Source organism: Lichenostomus cassidix, chromosome 1 (assembly GCF_008360975.1).
Source record: "Lichenostomus cassidix isolate B80296 chromosome 1, HeHo_3.0, whole genome shotgun sequence".
Taxonomy (NCBI): Eukaryota; Metazoa; Chordata; class Aves; order Passeriformes; family Meliphagidae; genus Lichenostomus; species Lichenostomus cassidix.
Window position 1 is genome coordinate 1,390,194 of NC_139479.1, and position 23,387 is coordinate 1,413,580.

General features: G+C 46.8%; 1 protein-coding gene across 3 annotated transcripts in view; it reads right to left on the minus strand.

Moving 5' to 3' along the window:
- The window catches only part of RUNX1 (RUNX family transcription factor 1), a 154,532-nt gene that overhangs the window by 51,011 nt on the left and 80,134 nt on the right, over positions 1-23,387 (minus strand). For all 3 annotated transcript variants that reach the window (XM_085077794.1, XM_085077958.1, XM_085077876.1), the window contains exons 4-5: positions 20,635-20,791; positions 2,560-2,664 (exon numbers count right to left, since the gene is read on the minus strand). In XM_085077794.1, coding sequence (XP_084933920.1) covers positions 2,560-2,664; positions 20,635-20,791 — 262 coding nt within the window. The remainder of the gene's footprint in view (positions 1-2,559; positions 2,665-20,634; positions 20,792-23,387) is intronic.

The following is a 23,387-nucleotide window of genomic DNA, read 5'->3' on the forward strand; positions in this document are numbered from 1 at the left end:
AGAGAAGTCAAGCTTGAGGAGTTTGAAGCCTATTTAAAAGTAAAGGGAGCAAAATATAATCCTTGGACGGGCTGGGAGAGCTGGGATTGTTCAGCCTGGAGAGGAGAAGCTCCAGGGAGAGCTCTGAGGCCTTTGCAGGGCCTAAAGGAGCTCCAGGAGAGCTGGAGAGGGACTGGGGACAAGGGCTGGAGGGACAGGACACAGGGAATGGCTTCAAAGTGCCAGAGGGCAGGGATGGATGGGATATTGGGAATTAGGAATTGTTCCCTGGCAGGGTGGGGAGGCCCTGGGATGGAATTCCCAGAGAAGCTGTGGCTGCCCCTGGATCCCTGGCAGTGTCCAAGGCCAGGTTGGACATTGGGGCTTGGAGCAGCCTGGGACAGTGGAAGGTGTCCCTGCCATGGCTGGGGTGGCACTGGATGGCATTTAAGGTCCCTTCCAACCCAAACCATTCCATGGCTCCACAATCCCTTCTCTGCTGTGTCACAAATGACTCAGCAATAAAAAAGCTGTGAATTCCTGCTGGGGGGATTCCTACAGGTGGGAGTCCAACCTTGCCTCACGAAATGCCCAAAACCTCCCTCCCTGTGCAGCTGATTTGCCTAAAACAAGAGATATCCATTCCAAGGACGCCTTTGCATACACAGAGATACGTGTGGTGCTTCCGTATGGATCATATCTCCACTTCCTCTTTAAAATGCAGAGTCTGATTAAATATTAACTCTCCTACCAACTGAAGAATTGATTTCCAACAGGAGGTTTGCCTGCAGGAGGATTTTGTTTCTTACCCTTCCAGCAGATGCATATTCAAAGAACTCAAGTTTATTTGTTGTCTGCAAACCGTGAGCATGCCCAGGTAATTGCATATGCAAATATGGAATTTGCATACGCAAATATCTTTTTTTATGTGTGCAGCTGCCTGGTTCACTGAGGCTATTTTTTCAGGGGCAGTTCAACCACAATTTAAATAAAAAACCCCAAACAACAAACCAAAGAAATCAGAAGAAATACATGAGGAGCCTTAACCTCACAGAGTATTTGTTTTAAGGCCTGTCCTCAAATCCAAAACATATAGGTCAGATTTTTCCACTAAAAACATGGATCATGATGCAACTCAGGCAAATGGTGGCTCAAGAAGAAAACCTGAGTTTTCTAAGCTGTTTTAGCTGAAGTTTCAAACCCTTCTTTCCTGGTTAAGCAGCCCTGAGCTGTGAGCCTCATTCCCTAGAGGGGTTTGAATCCTGCTGCTCTCTCCTCCCGGGACAATTCCACTTAAGCAACATCCAGAACTTCTGCCAAGCGTGTGGGAGGTGTGCAAAGAACTCATCCCAAACCTCAATTTACATGTTGATAACAATATGCAAATGCCCTGGTTCAGGGTAGTGACTGAGGCCAACGATTGCCTCTGGTGACAGACAAAAACTGGGATCTCAGCAGGGAAGGAGCTGGAGCTGCTGGAGAGAGTGCAGAGGAGGCAGCAGGATGAGCAGAGGGATGGAGCAGCTCTGCTGGGAAGAAAGGCTGGCAGAGCTGGGATTGTTCAGCCTGGAGAGGAGAAGCTTTGGGGTGACCTCATTGTGGCCTTTTGGTGCCTGAAGGAGCTGCAGGAAACATGGAGAGAGACAATTGCCAAGGGCTGCAGGGACAGGACACAGGGAATGGCTGCAAAGTGCCAGAGGGCAGGGAGAGATGGGATATTGGGAATTAGGAATTGTTCCCTGGCAGGGTGGGGAGGCCCTGGGATGGAATTGCCAGAGAAGCTATGGCTGCCCCTGGATCCCTGGCAGTGTCCAAGGCCAGGCTGGACATTGGGGCTTGGAGCAGCCTGGGACAGTGCAAGGTGTCCCTGCCATGGTTTGGGTTGGAATGAGATGATCTCTAAGATCTCTTCCATCCCAAACCATTCCATACTCTGTGATCTCTCCCTGCACATCTGCTCAACCCTCAATTCCTTTCCCCCAGACAGAACTCTCTGCCCTCAGCACCTGAACAAAACACCTCCTGTGTGCAAGGCTCAGGTGTTCCCCAGGAACATCAAATCCTTCAGCTCCTCCTTGTCCTTAATTATTTTTAAAAAGGGAAGAAATAAAGAAGGAAAGATTGGCTTTCTGTGCAAACAAATGGGTTCTCCCAAGCTGTCCCACAGCTGATGTTCAGGGAACTCCAGGAGGCAGAAACAATGCAATTTATTCCTGTGGCTGAGCCTGAAGCCTTTGATCAATGCCATATTGGTTTCCAATGCTTTAAAATCCTCTTAACATCTGAAAAGCCAGAAATGATGTGCAAGGTATTCACTGCCCACCTTTTACCAGCATCCCTTCTGTCAGCTCCTGGAAATGAGCCAAGCCGTGGACATTGCAGAAATGCAAGTCACTGGATCAGCTGGACACACCAGTGAGGAATTAAACCTCAGGAAGGCAGGATTAAAGCCATTTGTAGGACTTAAAACATTCCCATTTCTCCACATGCGTGGATATTGCTGGGTTTTGTGAGGATGGAGATGAGCCCCTGGATTAAACCAGGTTATCCCTCTGGGAATTCTCTCCTGAGCTCACTTACTTCGAGGTTCCCGAGGTCCATCCACGGTGATTTTGATGGCTCTGTGGTACGTGGCTACTTGGGGGGGATTGGTGAAAACCGTGATAGTCAGAGTGAAGCTTTTCCCTGCAACAGGAGAGAAAAAAAAAACGTTACTGAGCAAAAAAAAAATCCCTGAGCAAGTGTTGAGAAAAGCAAACTCCTCGTTTCTGGTGGAGCTCGAACACCCTGCAAGGCACTAAAAGGTTTTATGGGGTGTAGAATGCTGGTGCTGGATTCATTCCCTCTGTGGCAACAGCTCAAAGCTTTCGGGGAAACAAAATTAATTTCTATTTAAATCATCTACGCTCTGTTTGTGAAAAAAAAAAAAAAGAAGAGGAGGTTACCCCTAACAGCCAGGGTTTATCTGATATTCCTGACTGTGCTGTGTTATCTGTGCTTTCTAGAGGGTGTTAGCTCAGGGAGGCTGGGAAATCGTGGTTGGCTTTTCCAGAAGTGCCACGGGAATCCGAGCAGCAGCACTTGTAGAAATGAAAGAGAGCTGGGTGCTCAGATCCCCCAAGCAGCTCGTAAAACCCCACACTCTGTGCTGGAGGCCAGCAGGAGATCAATTCCATATTGTGCAGCAGAGCCCTCTGAAAATCGTCTGCTACTGCAATGCCAAGAAACAAGAGAATGGAAAAAATAAAAAAATTTAAAAAAAAAAATCCCTGCAGTTTGTCCGTGGAGAATTACAACATTTTATGGAGACACAGCAGAATGTAACACTCAGTTTCTCTATTACTCAGCAAGAAAACCATGAAGGCCTTTTCCAAATTGTTCTGTGCCTGGCGTGGCTCTGTTTTGAGAAAAGTCCTGCTACCCCTGGATGTGGTCCTGGCCTTTTTTAAAGAACAGAAGCAACACTCTGCATCCTTGATAATTTTTGCTAAGACCTCATCCATGCACTCACATGGCTGGCCTGGGCAACAGTAAAAGCATTGCCTGTCAGCAGCTTCAGCATGGTTATCTCAGCATCAGAGGGCTCAGATGCTGACAGCAATCTCTTATCAGCCAGAGCCATCAGGGGACATCACCCCGAGTCAGATAAGCAAGAATTGCTCTAAGAAAATTGAAGTTTTCCTCCTCTGCACGATCTGCCTCCCTCATTTCTCCCTCATTTTCCCACCCGGCTCCAGCCCTGGAAGCTTCTTCCCTTCCATCCATTTTTATTGTTGCTTCAATTAGCCCCATAAATAAGGCTAAATTTAAATAGAAATGTAAATAGAAGTGCCTGCCTGCAGCAGCACTATCCCCCCTCCCGAGGAGCATTCCCTGGCAATCCAATCCTCCCCTTAATGCAGCTCTGGTGCTAATGGGCTGCGGCGACATCGCAAAGCCTCTTCCTGGAAACTGGCCTCATCACATCCCTGGGAATTCGGGACTCAGCCTGCCCTCCCCGGGGGTGAGGAGCTGTGGGGAGGTGAAGTGGCTTGGCCAGGATGCTGCAGGAAGCCCCTGGAAGCACTCTGGCTGCTGGGCTGAATGAGACTCCAATCCGGAACGGGAGCCTCGCAAACCCCACAGTCCTCCCACAGCCACATCCTCGCTAAAAAGCAATCCTGGAGATGGATGGAGCTGTAAATATCATTTCAGATCTCTGTCTCAGGGCTTTCAGTCCTGCATCTACCCCCAGCAAGGTTGGCTGAGCTCTTGACATCCTTTAAATATCAAATTTTGGGATAAACCTGTACAGCTTTGGTCATCTTTCCCTGCCAGCACAGCAGGTGTTTCTAGGAGGAATCAGCAATAAAGTCTGATAAATTCTCTCCAAAAAGCTTTATCACCCCTCAGAGAGGCACCTGCAGATCACAGAATCACAGATTATTCTGAGTTGGGACACACAAGGATCATCCCTGGACAGGGATTTTCCTTCTTTCCAGAACAGAATTCCCTGTATCACCAAATACAACACTTAGCACTAAGACAGAAAAACTTGGAAATTATACTTTATTCTCTGTACTAATCTGCAGTATTTCCATCTAGCTCCCAGTTTGGGGTTTATTTTTGACAACTGCTCTGCTAGAACATGGAGTCAATTTGTTTCTTTAGAAAGTTCTGGAGAAGTTTCTATAGAGAAAATAAATGCAGGAAAAACCCAACAGCAGTGAAATGTGGTAAAATGTGTTCATAATTCCAGTCTATAAAACCAGAATAAAGAAGAGGGAGACACCCACAAGGATCACCAAGTCCAGCTCTCAAGTGAATGAACTGGACAGAGATCTTTGTTCTTTCTAAAATATAATTTCCCTGCATCACTAAACACAACACTTATCACTAAAACAGAAAGAAAATGAAAAAATACATTTTATTCTCTGGACTAATCTCCAGTATTTCCATCTTGCTTCCAGCTTAGGGTTTATTTTGTCAGCTGCTGCTTTGCTAGAACACAGAGTCAATTTATTTCTTCAGAAGGCTCTGGAGAAGTTTCTATAGAGAAAATAATGCAGGTGAAATGTGGCCAAATGTGGCCTAATTCCAGTCTGTAAAACCAGAATAAAGAAGAGGGAGAAACCCACAAGGATCCCCAAGTCCAGCTCTCAAATAAATGACCTGGACAGGGATCTTCCTTCTTTCTAAAATGTAATTTCCCTGGATCTCTAAATACAACATTTATGACTAAAAGAGAAAGAAAATTAAAAAAAAAAATTATTCTCTGGACTAATCTCCAATATTTCTATCTTTCTATCTAACCCAGCTTAGGGTTTATTTTGTCAACTGCTGCTTTGCTAGAACACAGAGTCAATTTATTTATTCAGAAGGTTCTGGAGAAGTTTCCATATAGAAAATAAATGCAGGAAAAACCCCAACAAATGGAGTTTACCCCATGGTAGTAAACCATGACCATATTACCAGGCTTCAAGACCAGAATAAAGAAGAAAAAGGAGCTGGTTTTCTTTTTTAAAAAAAGATTTCCTACAGAACAGGCTGGACCAAGGCTGTGACTCGAGCTGGCAGGAGCAGGGAGACACTTGGGTTCCTCCCAGCAGCCAGCAGGCTGTTGATGAACCACAAGCTGGTTAACCACAGCCCTGCAGAACACAAACCTGGGTGTCACTCACTGCTGCTCACCAACACCTCTGCCTGCCTTTTATCCCCTGCTTCTCCTGGGCCAAGCTTTATGAAGTGGTTTTATCACTCCTGCGTTATTCAGCATTTATGGGGCTGGTTAACAGAGGGTTAGATTGGAAGGATTGTTAGTTCAATCTGATTTTTATGGGTATTCCTGGTTTGGGGTGACAGCAGGGCCATAAACATCTCCTCCTGGCTTTTATGTGTTATGGTACAGATTTTATTTTATTTCCAACAACACTTGCTTAAGACACCCAGAGTGTGTCTGCAGAGACAGACTGACCAAAACTGAGTCAGACAGAGAGCCTGTCCTCCCTGGAGAGTGTAAAAAGGGACCAAACACCCCAAAATTTAAACCTGTGCCTCCAAGAGCCATACTGAAAGTGTCCCAGCAGTCACAGCAAGGCAGCACCATGAGCTAACAGCACATCTGAAATCCTCCAGGTGCAGCATTCCTGTAAATTTATGGAAAACCAGCCAGGAATCATCTCAGATCTGTGTGGATGGAAGCCAGTCATTCCCTGGAGAGTGTAAAAAGGGACCAAACACCCCAAAATTTAAACCTGGCCTTGTCTGGATGCCTCCAAGAGTCACACTGAAAACATCCCAGCAGTCACAGCAAGGCAGAACCACGAACTAACATCACATCTGAAACCCTCCAGATGCAACATTCCTGTAAATTTATGGAAAACCAGCCAGGAATCAGCTCAGATCAAGAGGCCAATCATTCCTGAGTCACCCTGGGAATCTTTGATGGTGAAAGGATTTTGGGGTTCAAGAGCCACTTCAGAGCCTGCTTAGCTCTAGAACTATCCCTGGTGGTTCCTAGTATCACCTGAAGAGCACAAGGATGAAGTTCTCCAGAGGTGGAACCTTTGGAAAGCTTTCCCACAGCCATCAAATGTGTGAGGGCAGAGCTCTCAGTGCTTCCATCAGCTCCTCCCTCCCAAAGGCTAGGAAAAATGGCTTGGTAATGGTTGTTATTGCAAGAGTTTTAAGGTCAGAGCCCTTCCAGAAAATGTAATGGAAACAGTAGCAGTCCTGGCTGGAATACAGGATGGAGTTTGGAAATGTTATCCAGACACTCTGTTGGGTTTGTACAGCCTGGACTACAAAAGTGCCCTCGAGTGTCACTGATTTGGCAGCTGAAGTCATGGAATTCCAGAATTCCTGAGGCTGGAAAAGATCTTCAAGACCACGAAGTCCCAGCTGTGCCCAATGGCCACCTTGTCCCCAGCCCAGAGCACTGAGTGCCACAGCCAGGCCTTCCTGGGACACCTGCAGGGATGGGGACTGCAAACTTCTGACAGATTAAACCAGTTGTCCCCACAGGACTTTCTAGGATTGCTCAGGAGGTCCTTCGAGATTTAGCAAAACTGAGAACTTGAAAAGAAGCACAAAGTTCTACCTGACAGGAGGAGAGGGAACAGCCTCAGGCTGGGCCAGGGGAGGCTCAGCTTGGCCAGCAGCAGGAATTTCTGCATGGAAAGGGTGCTCAGGCCTTGGCAGGAGCTGCCCAGGGAGGTTTGCAGTCCCCATCCCTGCAGGTGTCCCAGGAAGGCCTGGCTGTGGCACTCAGTGCTCTGGGCTGGGGACAAGGTGCCCATTGGGCACAGCTGGGACTTTGTGGTCTTGAAGTTCTTTTCCAGCCTCAGGGATTCAGGAATTCTGTTTTGTTATCCCTTCAATCCAGGCCATTCCATGATTCCATGATCAACCCACCTGCCTGTTCCCTACACTGAAATCCAGGGATTTGAAGCCCCCATTCCCCATCCTGCAGGATTTCAGTGTCCCCACAACAGCCCTGAAGAGCTCTAGAGGGAGCAAGAAGCCCATGAACTGCAGCCCCGGGAATGTCTGAGAGGCACCAGGGGGGAAAAGCTGAATCCCGGGTGACACCATGGTCACATGAAGCTCCTGTGTCCTGCCTGAGTCATCCCTGAGCAGTGTCACCATCAGCTGGGGCTGGCTGGGGGAAAGGAACACTTCAAATTAAAGTGGCTGCATGGATAGAAGCAAAAGGGAGTGAGAACTGTTGGGAAGAGAGGCCACAATTCCATTTTGATCCACTTCTTTCTCTGGCAGAAAAAGCCATTGATATTCCATTGGTTATCCCAAAGGAATTCTGTTCCCAATGGGAACAGGAAAAAATGGAGTTAAAGCTTCAGAAATTTGGCTGCAGAGTGTGGAGAAAAAGGCAGGCAAAGGGATGAGGTTGATGGAATCACTGCCATTTACTTTTGGGGGTTGTTCTAATAAACATTTGTGTCATTGCACTTGTTTTGGTTGTTTGGGTTTTCTTTCTATTTTTCAAAAACTGTTACAGTAAGTTATTAGATTAAAAAAAAAAAAGGAATGTAGCCAAGAATGTCTGTGCTGACAAGGACGAAAATACAGGTGGAAAACTATAAAATGTAAAGCACAAATGCAACACAAATGACATTACAGACATTTCTATCATATTAGGGAGAGAATTCCAGGTTGTAGGAAGAAAGATAATGGTTTTATCTCTTTTTTTTTTTTTTTACCAATTTCTCCATGTTAGCCCCTCTGCACTGGTATTAAACCACACTAAACGATCCATTTCCCCATCTTTATGGTTCCTCACAACATCTCCCTGGCTCTGTGCCAAAGCCAAGGTCTCTCCTGCATTCTAACAACATCCTCAGGACACAATTCTGCCACCGTTGATGGTTTGGCACAGAATAAAACTTTGCCTCTTGTGTTTGGTCTGGTGCTGTTCCATCAGAAGAAAAAAAAGAAAAAAGCTGCAGCTGGAGCAAGAGGCATCAAAAAAATAACCTGATTTGTTTACCATCAACACCACAGATGCCACTGAATTTAAATACGAAATAAAGCTGTTATTCACCTCAGCTGCTCCGAGCTGGAAATGGTTTGTAAATTGTGACCACAGCAGACCAACGGTCCCAACACCCAAATGAGGGTGGTGGCCCAAAAAAATGCTCCAGGGAGAACTCAGAACCTCCTCCAGTGCCTAAAGGGGCTCCAAACAGCTGGAGAGGGACTGGGGACAAGGGATGGAGGGACAGGAATGGTTTAAGATGGAGGAGGGTTTGATGGGATTTTGGGGAAGGAATTGTTCCCTGGGAGGGAGAGGAACTGGGATGGAATTCCCAGAGAAGCTGTGGCTGCCCCTGGATCCCTGGCAGTGTCCAAGGCCAGGCTGGATGTGATCCTGAGAAACCTGGGATAAGGAGAAGTGTCCCTGCCATGGCAGGGGTGGAAATGATCTTTAAAGTCCTTTCCAACCCAAACCATTCCACCATTCCAAGAACTGCCTGTGCCAATCAGTTACAGGGGAGCTGGTTGTTCACTTTTATGGATGTTTTTTAGGGTTTAAGTGCGTATCAAGTCGGAAATTTGGGAATTGCAGCCCCTTCCCTCCTGCCAAAGCAGCCTGGCTCAGCACAAAGCTGCACTTTGGAACATTGCTGGTGAGTGTCTCACTGCAGGAAGTTCTTCTCTCTGTGTTTACACAGCATCTCCTTACCCACAATGAAATCTCCAGCACTCTGAATCAATAAATGTTTTGTTCTGCATTTCTGCAGGGCCAAAAGGGGTCCTGCTGCAAACTGGAACCCCCAGAAATACTGGATTTTTGGTGCAGTAAGGGTGGGAAAGCAGCTCATTCTTACAGGGACATGGCTGGTGCTGGCTTTCCCCTTTTCCTTTCCTTCCCAGGCCCCAAATCCTGCATTTTTTTCACAATAAAGGTGGGAAAGCAACTTGTTCCTGGATGAATATGGCTTTTCCCCTTTCCTTTCCTTCGCAGCTCCTAAATCATGATTTTTTGTGTGGTGGTTTTTTTGTTTTATTTTTTTTTGTTTGTTTTTTTGGTTGTTTGTTTTAATTTTTTGGGGGATTTTTTTGGTTGGTTGGTTGGTTGGTTGGTTTTTTTCCTTTGCAATAAAGGTGGGAAAGGCGCTCATTCCTGCAGGGACATGGCTGGTGCTGGCTTTTCCCTTTTCCTTTCCTTCCCAGCTCCCAAATCCTGAATTTTTAGTGTAATAAGGACGGAAAAGCTTTTTCATGCAGGAACATGGCTGATCCTGGCTTTTCCCCTTCCCTTTCCTCCCCAACTCCCTGCAGCACTCCAGACATGCCTTTCACACTCTTTTCCTCCCATTCTCCAGGATTTTTCCCAGCCAACAACTCCAGTTCTGGGGTGGAAAGCAGCAGAGCTGCTGTGGGATTCCCAGAACTATGAGGCCAGGAGAAGGTTGTGTCTCAGGGTGGAATTCTTTCAGTTATTTTGGTGAAGTCAAAAGAAAGGTGCTCAGCCAAAATGCACCAATTATTGTGGCACTTTGAACCCCAGGCAAGGCAGAAATTGCATGAAGCAACCCAAATTACATCGCTGAAATCAAGAACATTAAGAGACATCACCGAGCTCAGCAGGCACTGAAATTGAATTTCACCTTATCTGGGTGATAAGAAAAGTCCCTGTCACTCTCATAGAGATTTTCCCTGACAATCTGCTCCTTTCAGCAGTCAAAAATACAACCCTGAGCTGCAGATGTGAATTATTTACCCAGGCAGATGTGGGAGCTCTGCTGCCCTCGGGATTATTTTCCAGCTGTTCAAATCCAGCTGTCCCCTGAGCTGTTTTGGGGATGCATAGTGAGTTCTGCTGCTACCTGGGGTCTCAGTTCCTTAGAGGAGACGGGAAAAGACTCCCAAAAATGCCTGGGAGGAGTTTCAGGTGGATCCAGATTCAGTAGAAAAAGGAAAAACCTCTTGGGCAGGTTCCTTGCAGGAGGCTGGGGATAGCAAGTGTCTGAGTCAAGAGGTGGAGAGGCTCTGGGGAATCCTCAGGGCAGTTTCTAGTGGATCCCAGAATGGCAAAGAGCACAAATGTCTTGGGAAGCTTCCCTGGAGGAGTCTGGGGCTGCTCACTGAGATCACAGCTCCCTTGAGGAGATGGGAGGGAGATTCTAAAATCGCTTTTCCCCTCTTTTCTTGGGCTGCAGTGGCACCAATATTAAAATCCCTTCCCCATCTTCCTGATGGGCTAAACCTCCAGCATCCCAGAAACGTGCCTGTGCCATTTTAAAATCCCATTTCTGCTCAAAATGCTGGTTTTTTATCCCTTCCTGGAGCAAGCAACACCTTCAGCATTTCACCTGAAGCCCTCAGAAGCCTCTCCCTTGCACAACAGGAATTGCTCACCCTGCTGAGTGGGGTGGGACTGAGCTCACTGAAACAGCCCCAGTTTTTCTGTCTGTGGTGTTTTTTTTGGTTTTTTTTTGTGGGGGGTTGGGACAGATGTTGACACTTGAATTGGACAATTTGTGTGCAGCCAGTTTCACTTCTGTGCTGCTGAGGGGTTTCACTTCCTTTCATTTGCTGACAACACCATGCTGTGCTGCTCCCTGACAGTCTGACCCAGAGTGGAAAAGGACAGCCTGATGGCACCTGCTGGCCCTGATCTCCTCCAGCAGCTTGGATTTGATGGGCATCCCTTGGAAAAATTCATGGCTGTGATGTAGGAGATGAGTCTCCACCGGATTCCTGTGCTCTCCCTCTCTCAGGTTGCTGCATCTGCCACCTTTGTGTAATTTTTCCTGTGGATGTGGTCGAGCAGAGATGCCACAAAAGCACAATTTATTCTGTTTAGAGAATGAAAATATGTGGCAACTGAATAGCGTGGGTAGAAAATGGCCATGGATTGGGAATGAGCTGCAGCAGAGGACAAGCAGGAGAAGTTTGGGAATCTGGGAGAGGATGGAAGTTAAAGGAGGAGGAACAGGGGGAAGGGATTTGGGACTGAGGTGGCAAGAAGGTCACTGGTGTCCTACAGGGTGTCCTACAATGGAATCATGGAATGGTTTGGGATGGAAGGGACCTTAAATACCATCCACTCCAACCCCAGCCATGGCAGGGACACCTTCCACTGTCCCAGGCTGCTCCAAGCCCCAATGTCCAACCTGGCCTTGGACACTGCCAGGGATCCAGGGGCAGCCACAGCTTCTCTGGGAATTCCATCCCAGGGCCTCCCCACCCTGCCAGGGAACAATTCCTAATTCCCAAGATCCCATCTCTCCCTGCCCTCTGGCACTTTGCAGCCATTCCCTGTGTCCTGTCCCTGCAGCCCTTGGCAATTGTCTCTCTCCATGTTTCCTGCAGCTCCTTCAGGCACCAAAAGGCCACAAGGAGGTCACCCCAAAGCTTCTCCTCTCCAGGCTGAACAATCCCAGCTCTGCCAGCCTTTCCTCCCAGCAGAGCTGCTCCATCCCTCTGCTCATCCTGCTGCCTCCTCTGCACTCTCTCCAGCAGCTCCAGCTCCTTGCTGTGCTGAGCCCCAGGGCTGGAGCAGCTCTGCAGGTCTCACAGGGCACAAGGACACAAAAGTCACCTCAGGGTGACACCAGCAGCTGCCACAGCCATGAATCCCTTCTGTCTGCCAACACCAACACCCCACAAACACCAAACCACTGGGAATCCCCTATGTGGTGATGCCCAGTTCCAGAATGGGACTATTTTGAGCTGTGGGAGGGATTTGGCTGCCAGAACCATTATTTGGGTTTCACCACCCTGAGGCCCTCTGGGAATCCCAGCTTTGGGGCTCTGCGGTGGAGGTGGTTTTTGTGGATCTCTCTGTGCACCAGAGTCACACCAACCTCTGCTAAATGGTTTTCCTTTCTGTCCTCAAGGACAACCCAAGTGACCTCTTCAAGCTGAATTTTTGGGGTGGGATGCTGCCTGAGACTGAAAGCCTGCAGACCAAGCTTCCAGAATGGATAAAAGCATTAAGACTAGAGTGGAGAGGGGAAGGAAGACCTTTTAATGGAAAAGCCAAGCAGCCTCTTCCTCTAAGTGGAGTTGCTGCAGTAACCACTGTAGAATTCTCATGAATTTGGGTGGAGACAATAATTACAGCACAGCAAGAATGAAGTGCTTGGGGTGCCTGGCCCTGGCACAAGTGGCAGCACAAGGAGATCTCAAAAGCAAAGATTATCATTAAAATATTTTAAGGCTTGAAATATAATTTGCGCAAACATAATACTTGAACACGCATTTGGAGAGGGTGGAATTAGTTTTTCCCCAGAAATGCCTCTAGTGGAAATTTCTGATGCTTCTATGGCTATGCTTTGGCTACCCCAAAACCTGAATTTTTGCTTCCAAGCTCTGCTCTAAATATCAGGCAATTTGGATTTTTTTTCCCACAGTGCAAAACATATTTTTGTTTTACATGAAGTGCTCATCTGGCCCAGAGCTTGGGCTGTTTGTGGAGTGCTCAGAAATGACTTTGCCTCCACAAAATGCATCCAGCTTTCTCCAGAAACTGTCCTGAGTGCTGTGTCACTGCTGAGGAGCTCAGGGAGAGGGAAAAACAGGAACAGCAGGTGGAAAGGACAGTTCAGGGTGAAACGGCTGCAGTGCAAAGCTGCTCCCACCTTGTCGCTGGAAATGCCCTGGGATATTTCAGCCTAATAATAGCCCTGAGCCCAGCTATAATTTCAGACCATTCATAAGCTTTTTTTTTGAGGTGGAAATTATCACCCAGCCTTTATAGGGATGACAGAGCCAGGGCAAGGTTAAGGCCCAGATTCACGAGCGGATTTGGCTGTCTGAAGTGGGATTCAGGCTGGATTCAAACATTTAAATCCAAAATTACACCTCTCACCTTTTCCATTTCCCCAATCCAGGTGGATTTCTGAGTGAGCCTGTCCTAAAAAACAGTCCCATGGCCTGCTGAAGCCCTCAGAGGGGTCAGTTTGTCCCTTCTTGGTTTGGGAGCTGCTGCTCTTCTCCAAGGAATGGAGAGAGACAATTTCCAGGGAATGGAGGGACAGGGCACAGGGAATGGCTTCAAACTGACAGAGGTGGGGTTAGATGGGATATTGGGAAGGAATTGTTCCCTGGGAGGATGGGGAGGGGCTGGGATGGAATTCCCAGAGAAGCTGTGGCTGCCCCTGGATCCCTGGCAGTGTCCAAGGCCAGGTTGGATGTGATCCTGAGCAACCTGGGACAGTGAAAAGTGTCCCTGCCCATGGAATGAGGAAATCTTCATTCCCTTCCTTCCCAACCCATTCCACGATCCCATGGCACAGGGCAAAGCTGGGAACAAGCACACTCTGCTGACCCTGGGCACGGCTGCAGGCACAGGCAGCAGCTCCAGGGAGCAGGGAAGGTGTGCATTCCCTGGAATCCACGCCCTGCTCCGAGCAGGAAAGGCGAGCAGCCCTTTTATCACCATCAGCAGCGAGGCACTTCCACCTGCCTGAGGCAGATGAATCCCAACCTGCCAATTCCTTTCTCCAGCAGCTGCCCTGGGATTGTTTCCTCAGAGTTAATTTGCTCAGAGGAAGGAAGGACTCTCCGTGCTGCCATCCCACTAATGCAGCACACATTGATCCCAGAGCTGGGAAGAGCTCCAGGGTCACTCGATGGATATCCAGGGATGGGGAGAACACTGCCATTACCAGCCTGGAACCTGCCAGCTCCCACCAGGGACAGCCTGCAGAGGCAGACACAGCCCCGTGGCCTTGGATGTGGGCTCTGTGCATTTCCAGCCTGTAAAAAGTTTGTGGCTTTGCCAAAGCTTTTCCTTCGGTTCCTCCCTGAACTTCAGGGAACTGATGTGAGCACAGAGCTCTGATGGCACTGAGCCTCACTGCCCTCCTCCTTCCCTCTCCAAAGCTCCTCCTCTCCCTCCCTGCACCTCAGGTACAGTGGGAAAGCAGCAGGAATTTAGGATTGCTCCTTGCACCCTTTTCTGAGCCCAAAAGGTGCTAAAGCCTTGCACAGAATTCCCACCCTCTACCCAGAAGGACTCCCAGGAATATCATCAAGAGAGGGCAGAGATGAAGGGAATAAGGATTTGGAGAGGCTGGGAAAACTGTGTAGAAATAATTTTGCTTCCCTAAAAACATTGGGGAAGCAGGATGGGGGCAAAAAAAGGTGGAGAGATGCAGCATTAAGGTAATAGAAAAAATTTTAAAAGGCTATTTTTTAGCTTTGTTCCTGCTCCTAAAGGGTTTTTGGAAGGGAACAGACTGATTCAGCCGGATGAGGGTTTATGCACATGACTGTGCTGGAAAAGACTCTCTTGACAGCGATTGTGAGCCACTGATTTGCAGCATCCTCACTGCTGCTCAAGTTCTCTGGCCAGCCCTAAGCCTGATTTATCTCCCAGCAGCATTTTATTTTGGGGAAAAAATAGCTGCTCTTACTGGGCTTGGGATATGGGGACACTCATATATAGAAGTGCACACAAAAATCAGTGTATTTTGACCAGAACGCCACGAGTTCTGAAGGGCAGCACCCAAAAAACAAACAGCAAAATAAAAACAGAACTCAAGAAAAATATAAAACCAACAAGAAAAAAGCTGTAGGGCAAACAGATCTCTCCAAACTACGTAACCTTTGCATCTAGAGAGGTACTTTTTTTTTCCCCTAAACAACATTCTGGGAAGCCTTTTTATCACTGCAAAAAAAAATACCCAAACGGGAAAACATTCTGAGGACGGCGTCTGCCTCATCCTCGCCACTGCAAAAACGTCCAAGCGGAGCCGTGCAGAACCAAAAAATAGATTTATTGTTATTGGACTGAGGGCAGTGGTTCAGCACTTGGCATGGCCACTGTTTACAGCAGGAATGCTCCCGGAGACAGGAAGTTCTCCCAGCCCTCTGCCATTATTTTTCCGCTGTTGACGCGTTCGGAGCGGGAGGGTTTTCATCCCGACGGAATTGTCAGGAACGTGGTGGAGAGGGGTTTTTGGGAGCTGGCAGAGCCCCTGCAGGCATGGTCAGCCTCATCCCACAGGATGGGTTTTGGGTGTCTGACCCCCGTGAGGAGCAACATCATCCATGGGTTTAATTCCAAAATCAGGGATTCACACAACTGGCTGTTCGGATAGAGCCCAAGGCTCACCGGGCACTGGGAAAGGATTTTCCCCTCCTCTCCATTCCATCCCTGCCTTGGTTTCCATCCCCTTGGAGGGCTGGGTTTGCTGCTCAGCCTCATCCCACAGGATGGGTTTTGGGAGTCTGACCCCCGTGAGGAACAACATCATCCATGGGTTTAACTCCACAACTGGAGATTCCCAAATCCAGCTGCTCAGAGTGAGCCCAAGGCCCCACACAAAACCCCCCCCCACCCACCCACACCACCCCAACCCACCCACCCACAAACACCCCAAACACACCATACATGGGTTTAATTCCAAAATCAGGGATTCCCAAACCCGACTGTTCAGAGCGAGCCCAAGGCACCTTGAGCACTAGGAAAAGCTCCTTCTCTCCTGTCCTCCTTCCACTCCATCCCTGCTTTGGTCTCCAGCCCCTTGGAGAGCTGGATTTGCTGCTCAGCCTCACTGGGATTGCACAGAAATCTCAAGTTAATGACACAACCAAGCCACCCTAAGCCACTGAAAAATACAATTATCGCTCCTGGCCTCTGTCTTTGTGGGAAAAATTCACCATTCAGAGCAGAATGGTGGGAGGAGAGGCCTTGTCAGGGAAATTGAGCCTCTAATTCCTGCCCTGGGCACAGTCTCTTCCTTTCTCTGAGTCAGAAAATCATAGAATGGTTTGGATTGGAATGGAATGAGCATTAAAATCATCCAGTTCCATAGGCAGGAACACCTTCCACTGTCCAGCCTGGCCTTGGACACTGCAGGGATCCAGGGGCAGCCACAGCTTCTCTGGGAATTCCATCCCAGGGCCTCCCCACCCTGCCAGGGAACAATTCCTTCCATGTATCCAAAGAAAATTCCCATCTCCCTGCAGCCAAACCTCCCTCCCGCTGGCTGTAACATCCTTCAAATGCCACCTCCTTATCAATCCAAACTCTAAATAAATACTTGGTTTGAAACTCTATCAATTGACCCTTTTGTCCAGCCTTTAGATTTTTTTTTCCTATTTTCACCCCATCTGGCAAACTCTGCTCACCGTGACTCCAGGATCTGATCCCAGCATTCCAAAGGCTTGGATCAGGACCTGGACGCCAGCTTAATACTGGTTTTACGACCCTGCATCCTCTGTTTTGCACATACTTTCATAATTCTGAGTGCATTTAAGTAAAAAAAAAATCAAATCAGTTTCAACCAAGCGCTCGGATAATGCAGCCACAAAGAAGGAGCACAGAAGGAGCAAAGTTCTGGCTTGGGAAGACCAATAAAAATAATTGGATTTGGAATCTTGGCCAGTAGTTTTTGGAGTTCGAGTATTTTTGAGATTTTGTCTTAAAGTGATTTTTTTCCCCTTGAGAATTATTGTTGATTTAGTCCTGATGGAGAAATTTTACTTGGTAAAATCTCTCATTTTCCCCTACAAAGCTACACCTGCTCTGGCTCTGTGGAAACTGAAAAATACCACAAAATTTACTCACTCCTCTCATCCTGAGGAAATCAATGCATGGATTTAATTTTCCATCCTTTCCAAGACGCAGTTTTTTAAAACCATCCTGGAGCTCTCAGCTTTAGATTGAGATCTCCTGCAGCAAGCCAAGACACTTCTCCATTAGCTACTCTTAGGATAACCCATTAATAATCATTTTCATCTGGAAAACATGTTTATTTGTTGGGATTTTTGGAATCTTACGTCCCCACAAAGCAGATAGGAACTGGGATTAGTGATTCCATGAGGAAAATATGTCATGTTCCCCAAGCCACGGAGCTTGCCCTCTCCAAAATAACTATTTATTTTTAATTTTAGCCAATGAACCTCCACGGTTCCACTTTTTGCATCAGATCCATTTCATCAGAGTGACCTCAACCGGTTCATTATAAAAAAAACCCTAAAAAAACCAGGGATACGTTGCAGCAGGAGCAGTTGGGAGCTTGGAATGCTCACGAACGGAGGGAGAAAAAAATCAAGATTAATTTTGTTTTAAGCAGGTAATCAGGCCAAGGGGGGAGGCCGAGATTGGCTGAAGGTTTAAAAGGACATTTTTCTTCCCGAAATGACTCGGTGGGGCTCCCGAGCCAGACGGGCAGGTTTGCCCAGTAGCATTCTCCAACTCGGCTGAGGAGCAGCAGCTCTGGATCCTGGCCAAATCCAATGGAAATCTGTTTTATCGAGGAAAAGGAGCCAAACTGCTGTTCTACCACATCTCCAGGTTTCGGGTGACCTGTGATAGTCTCACTCCAATTCTGGGTGTGAAGAAAATCCCATATTTTGGGTTTTTTGATTGGAAACAACGGGGTAACCTCTGGGTGTTGGACATGAAACGAGGCTGAAGGTTTGGCTGATATTTGGTGCTGAATATTGATTAGGGGAAATCGATTGGGATCCTCCCACAAGCAGGAGGAAAACATGGAAAATCATCTTTGATACAGACTGTCTTGCTGGATTTGTTGGAAGGAAATTAAATCTATTTATTAAGAGGGTTGAGAATGGGAATTTCCTCCTCGGAAAGGACAGAACTGAGGGTGCTGAGGGGATTTTAATGGGTAGGCAAAGTCACTCCTGATTCTCCACCAGGGATTTAAACCGGGGATTTTTAACCCCCTGATGGACACGAGGAGCCTCCAGTCTGCTCCAAACCAAGGTGAGCTCACCCTGCTCACCCAACGCCCCTGGCACTGCATTATCACCGGTGGCACTGAACTTATCCCAGCTCAAATATTCCATGGCAAACAACGTTTGGGTTCTTTTTTTCCTGCTCCAGCCAGGTATCAAAGGCAGCAGTGCCCTTTGAAGCAGCCACCCTGCGCTGCAGGCTCCATCCCAATCCCACAGAGCAGCAGCTCAGAAATCCCGAACAAAAGCAAACAATCCCCGCCTTTGGAAAACAATCCCCTGGCGGAGGAGTAAACAAAAGCATCCATTAGTCAGCCGCCCCAAAGATGGGCAGCGCAGGCAGGTGAGGATGTTGAACCTGACTAACAGCACGCAGCATTCCCAAATCCCTGCTTACAGGATCCTCAACACTTGGATATCACACCTGGATTGGGGTCTGGGGGTGAGTGAGTAGCTCATTTTTCCCCATAAATAGGGGCTGGCTTGTCCCAGCTGCCGGATTTTGACCTTGAAGCTCCCCCAGTCGCCTGCTCTGATTTCCAGCCTCATTCCCATGGCCAGGAACTGAACTACAGGTTTGTTTTTATGAGCTTCTCCAGCGCTCTGCCAGCTATTCATTTGAATCTTCTAAACAGTCAGCTCTGAATCATAATGCAAATTCCATTTACTGAAAAGGTGGTACCTTTAATATACCAAATGACCACGTTTAATGACTGATACTTTTAGACATTACAGCATCTCTCATGTTTTCAGTAAATGGATATAATTTTCTCTGCATTACCCTATTATTATTCCTCGCTGGCATTATGAGGCGACGTTCTCAGCTGCGGGTGTTTTCCACCCAGAGCATTTGAAGAGAACCCAAACAACACAATTGGAGAGGTACAGCTGCCTCTGTACCCTCGGCTAAAAATGCTGCAGGACCCAGAGGAAAACTGGATTGAGGATTTTACTCCTAAAATTTATTTGCTGCTCCTGCAAGGCCACGTTTTGCAGCGTTGGGAGTGTGTTTGTGTTGGAAGGATAACCACGGATGCTTTTCACTTCAAAGGAGAAGAAAAGCTGTTGGGTATAATCAGGAGAACTTCCTTGCTCTGCAGCCTGACACATCTCCCCTTTGGAATAAAAGGCAGAAGTGGGTCAGCTTTGGGACTCTCCTGAAACACTCTCAGGAATCTGTGTGGAACCAGGAGACAGAAGGAGGGGAAATGGGAAGCAATCCCAGACTTCTGAGCGACAAACTGCTCCAAAAGGAAACCTCCTGGTGTCCACTGGGGATTTCAAATCCCTGTTTTAAACCTCTGATGGAGAATCAGGGGTGACTTTGACCCATTAAAATCCCCTCAGCACCCACAGCTCTGTCCCTTCCGAGGAGGAAATTCCCATTCTTGACCCTCTTAATAAATAGTTTCAATTTCCTTCCTTCAAATCCGGCAAGACAGAAACTCTCCTGTCACTAAATTGCCCTGGAATAATGCTGGAACATCCTAATGCCCCATTCCAATTTTAAAGACAAATGAAACAGAAAAATACATCATAAACTATCACTTGAATTCACATTAGAACTGTAAAAGATTTTCATCTTTGGCCTCAAAAGACAGAGGCTGCTCCTTCTCCTGAGCTTTTTCTGAGCAACAACTCGCTGGCCTCTCTCTGGGGGTTTGACTGAAGCTCCCTGAAGTCCTCTAACAGTGACAAAATAAACTAATAGGACGGTGGCTTGGAATTTAAGGTTAAGTTTTAAGTTTTAAAGGGTCCTTTTAAAGGATTTTAAAGGGTCTTTTTGTGGATTTTTCTGGGACAAAGCTTTGTGCACCTGCTGACTCACGGGCAACGCCTCAGGTTTTGTTCAGTGCTTCCCAAAAACATTTTTATGTAGTTCCAGTCTAAGTCAACTTCAACTCTTATTTGCTATTTATGCCCCAAAAGCCTTTTTATTTACACACCAGTAACTACTGGTTATGGCAGAGACAACAAATCAGATTTTAAAGCCCTCTGTCCTGCCTGGTGTCTCCCAACCGTGTTGCAGGAGACATTAACTGCCAGGACTGTTGCATTTTGAGAGGAGAAAAAGATCAGAAAAAGAGCCTTCAGCAGGTCAGAAACCTGCAAAACGTTTTGATCTGTGCAGGAATTATTTGTACATTTAGCTCAGAGAGATTTTGCAGAGAATGCCGGGGAGCCCTGAGATGACCACAAGCTGAAAATTCTCATTTTAACCTGAAAATTTGGCACTTAAGCTTAACCACGGCTAATATTGTGCTGCCTAAATTAGCCAGGGTGGCTGCCAGAGTCAAAATATCCCTCCCTGTGTGGTTTTCATCATTTTCACTGTTTAAAAACCGGAGCGCCGCGTGAAACGGGCTGGAAGCAAACACGGAAAACCACCCAGAATCGACATCCACCACATCCCACAACATTCCCTGGCGGAGAAAACCCTTCCAGCTCCACTTCCAGGAGCAGAACAGCCCCGAGAAGAGCGAGGATCCCTCATACCTCTGCCGCTCCTGCCCACGAAGCGCAGGTCGTTGAACCGCGCCACCTGGTTCTTCATGGCGGCCGTGGCGTTGCGCAGCTCCGCCGAGTAGTTCTCGTCATTCCCGGCCATCACTGTCACCAGTGTCCCGTCGGGAACGTCCCCAAGGGCCACCACCTGCCACAGAAAACAGCAGAACCGTCAGATCCGTTGGTTTGGGGCGCGGAGGGTTGGAAAGGATTGGGGGAAAAGCGGGAAAGAACGCGTGGGGAGAGTTTAGGTAGATCAAGCAGCTTTTGGTGGGAATCATGGAAATCCTCTTCGTCCCCAAAATGTTGTCCCTTTCATTATTCTTTAATTGAGAATTTGCAGTTTGGTTGTGGAATCGGAACTCTGAATAAATTCCGTCTAGGCCCACTGCTGAACTGTATGGTGGTGATTTGGTACTGCACTGAAATGCTTTCCTAAACATCTAAAATCTGGACAAAAATTCTTCTCCCCATTTCCTGAACAACTGAAGGATCTAAGATAGTGACATTTTTTTATATCATTATATTACCATAACTTATATTATTTAAAGTGCATCTTTTTCACTGCTCATTGTGGATTTCTACCACTTAAACCTGATCATTATATTAACATAATTTATATTATTTAAAGTGCATCTTTTCCACTCCTCATCATGGATTACTACCATTCTAAACCTGACTTTTCTTAAGGATTGGACAGAAAATTTTCTCCATTGATGAAACACCCAGTGTGATGCGAAGTGAAAACTACCATGATCAGAGATGAAAAAGACTTAAATTGAGCTTTCCAAAATTTCCCTCTGTAATTGTCAATAAATAAATTCAAGCAGCAGCACTCAATGGTTTGATTTATATTGGGTGCTCTTAGCAGAGCTGCCCAAGCAGAAATCCAGAGCAAGGCCGTGGAAAATCAGGCCTCAATCAAATGTTAAATCCCAATTTCCTGAACAATTCCTTTTTTTCCTGGAGGAGCAGAAAGCAAATAATTTTCAGGCCTCACCCTCACGTGGATGGATGGAAATCATGACCTGAATGAAGGAAATCTGCCAAAGGTTTTCCCCCTTTTCCCAAAATATTTGCGCTGTAATTCCATCAAATATTTGGGAGCACAGAATTCATTGAGTTTTTGATGAGATGTATAAACATTTCTAATTTTAAATATTCTTATCTACACTCTTCACACGAGTTCAATGATGAAAAATTTAATTTTTATTGGCCCCTCTGGAATTCTCCAAACAAATTCAACCTGCTGGAATTCTGTGGATATCTGGGATGTCTCTCCACGTCCTCTGGCAAAAATCAGAGCCTGAATTATTGGGTCAGATTTCTTTGCTGTCTCCCCAATGCTCGAGCAGCAAGCCCAGCATTACCACCAAAAAAACCCTCCAAACCCCCCAAAAAACACCAAACCCAGAGAAAAAAAAAATCCAGCTTGTTTCTAATTCCTCTTTTGCTCTCTGGAAGAGGAACCAGCCCTGCATTGCGTCCTCTGAGTTGCAGCTCGATATTTTTCCTTCCTCTTAACATTTTCTGACTTCAGTCCAGGCAGTTGCACTTGGCTGAGGTTTGTCACAACCTGATTTTTTATTCCTCTTACTTTCTGATCCGTTTGCTCTTTAAAAAACGAGACCAGCGGCTCCTTTACTTGACCCATCCCTGATTTTTATCCCCCCAGCCGCAGCCACCTCCCAAAATAGGAGATAATTCCCCAATTTCAGGGTTTTTCCCAGATTTACCTTCCACGGGAGGTTGAGCTTTCCACTTCTGCGCTCTCCCTTCGCTCACCCCTAACCCTGATTTTCACTTCCACATGCAAATCTAAGATCTCTGGGTCAAAATTCCCTCTTTACAGCTCTGGTTCAACTTCCCCTTTCCCCGTTCCTCCCTGGCCCTGAATTTGGGGTTTTTGTTCTCCTCTCTCTGTGCTGTAATTTGGTTTTTGGGCCTGCTCGCTGCTCAGCTTTTCAAATTTCCCTGATTTTGGCAGAAATGCTTGAAAGGCCGACGCTTGGAAATCTCCACAAAATCAGCAACTACGCTGCCAGTTCCTAAAGATTCCTGCAAAACCTTAATGCATCCACATCGAATATGGAAAAAATGGGAAAATCAGGGCATTACCTGCCATATAAATGTTTAATTTAAGGGGATTTAAGCCAGGATTTTAAGCATTCCCAAAGTTTTTCATGAGTCCAGGGCCAGTTGTCTCGGACAGAAATATTTTAAAGCTTTCAAATCCCACCAGAGGCAACCTCGACGATAAAAGAGGGGAAGAAAATCTTAGATATGAGTCAAAAACTGACCCAGCCCAGAAAAGAAACTGGACTTGAAAGTCGCAGACAATAGAAACAGAAATCCAAATATTTACATTAGAAAAAAGACTAAACAGATAAGTTGGGGCTTGTAACTGGAGTGATCAAGGACTTTGCTGTACTTTTCGCCTCGAAAAATTTGTATTTCCAGAGGAGCAAGAGGAACATCAGGGTTGCAGTGCTGTGGGGTATCTGAATTTACTTCTCTGCGTCAATTAATCCAAATCGGCCTTTTAAATTAAGATTTAGATTCCTAACAGCACTTGGACAATGCATTTATACGGCCTCTTCTTAAGTTATTATGCCTTATTTTCTAAGTTTCTCAGAATCGTTCATTAATTTAGGAAAAAGACAGTGAAAATTGATCATTTTGGTTTGAAATAATAGCTTGATCCTGCAGATCAAACATCATGAGTGGATTTTTCTAAACGTGAG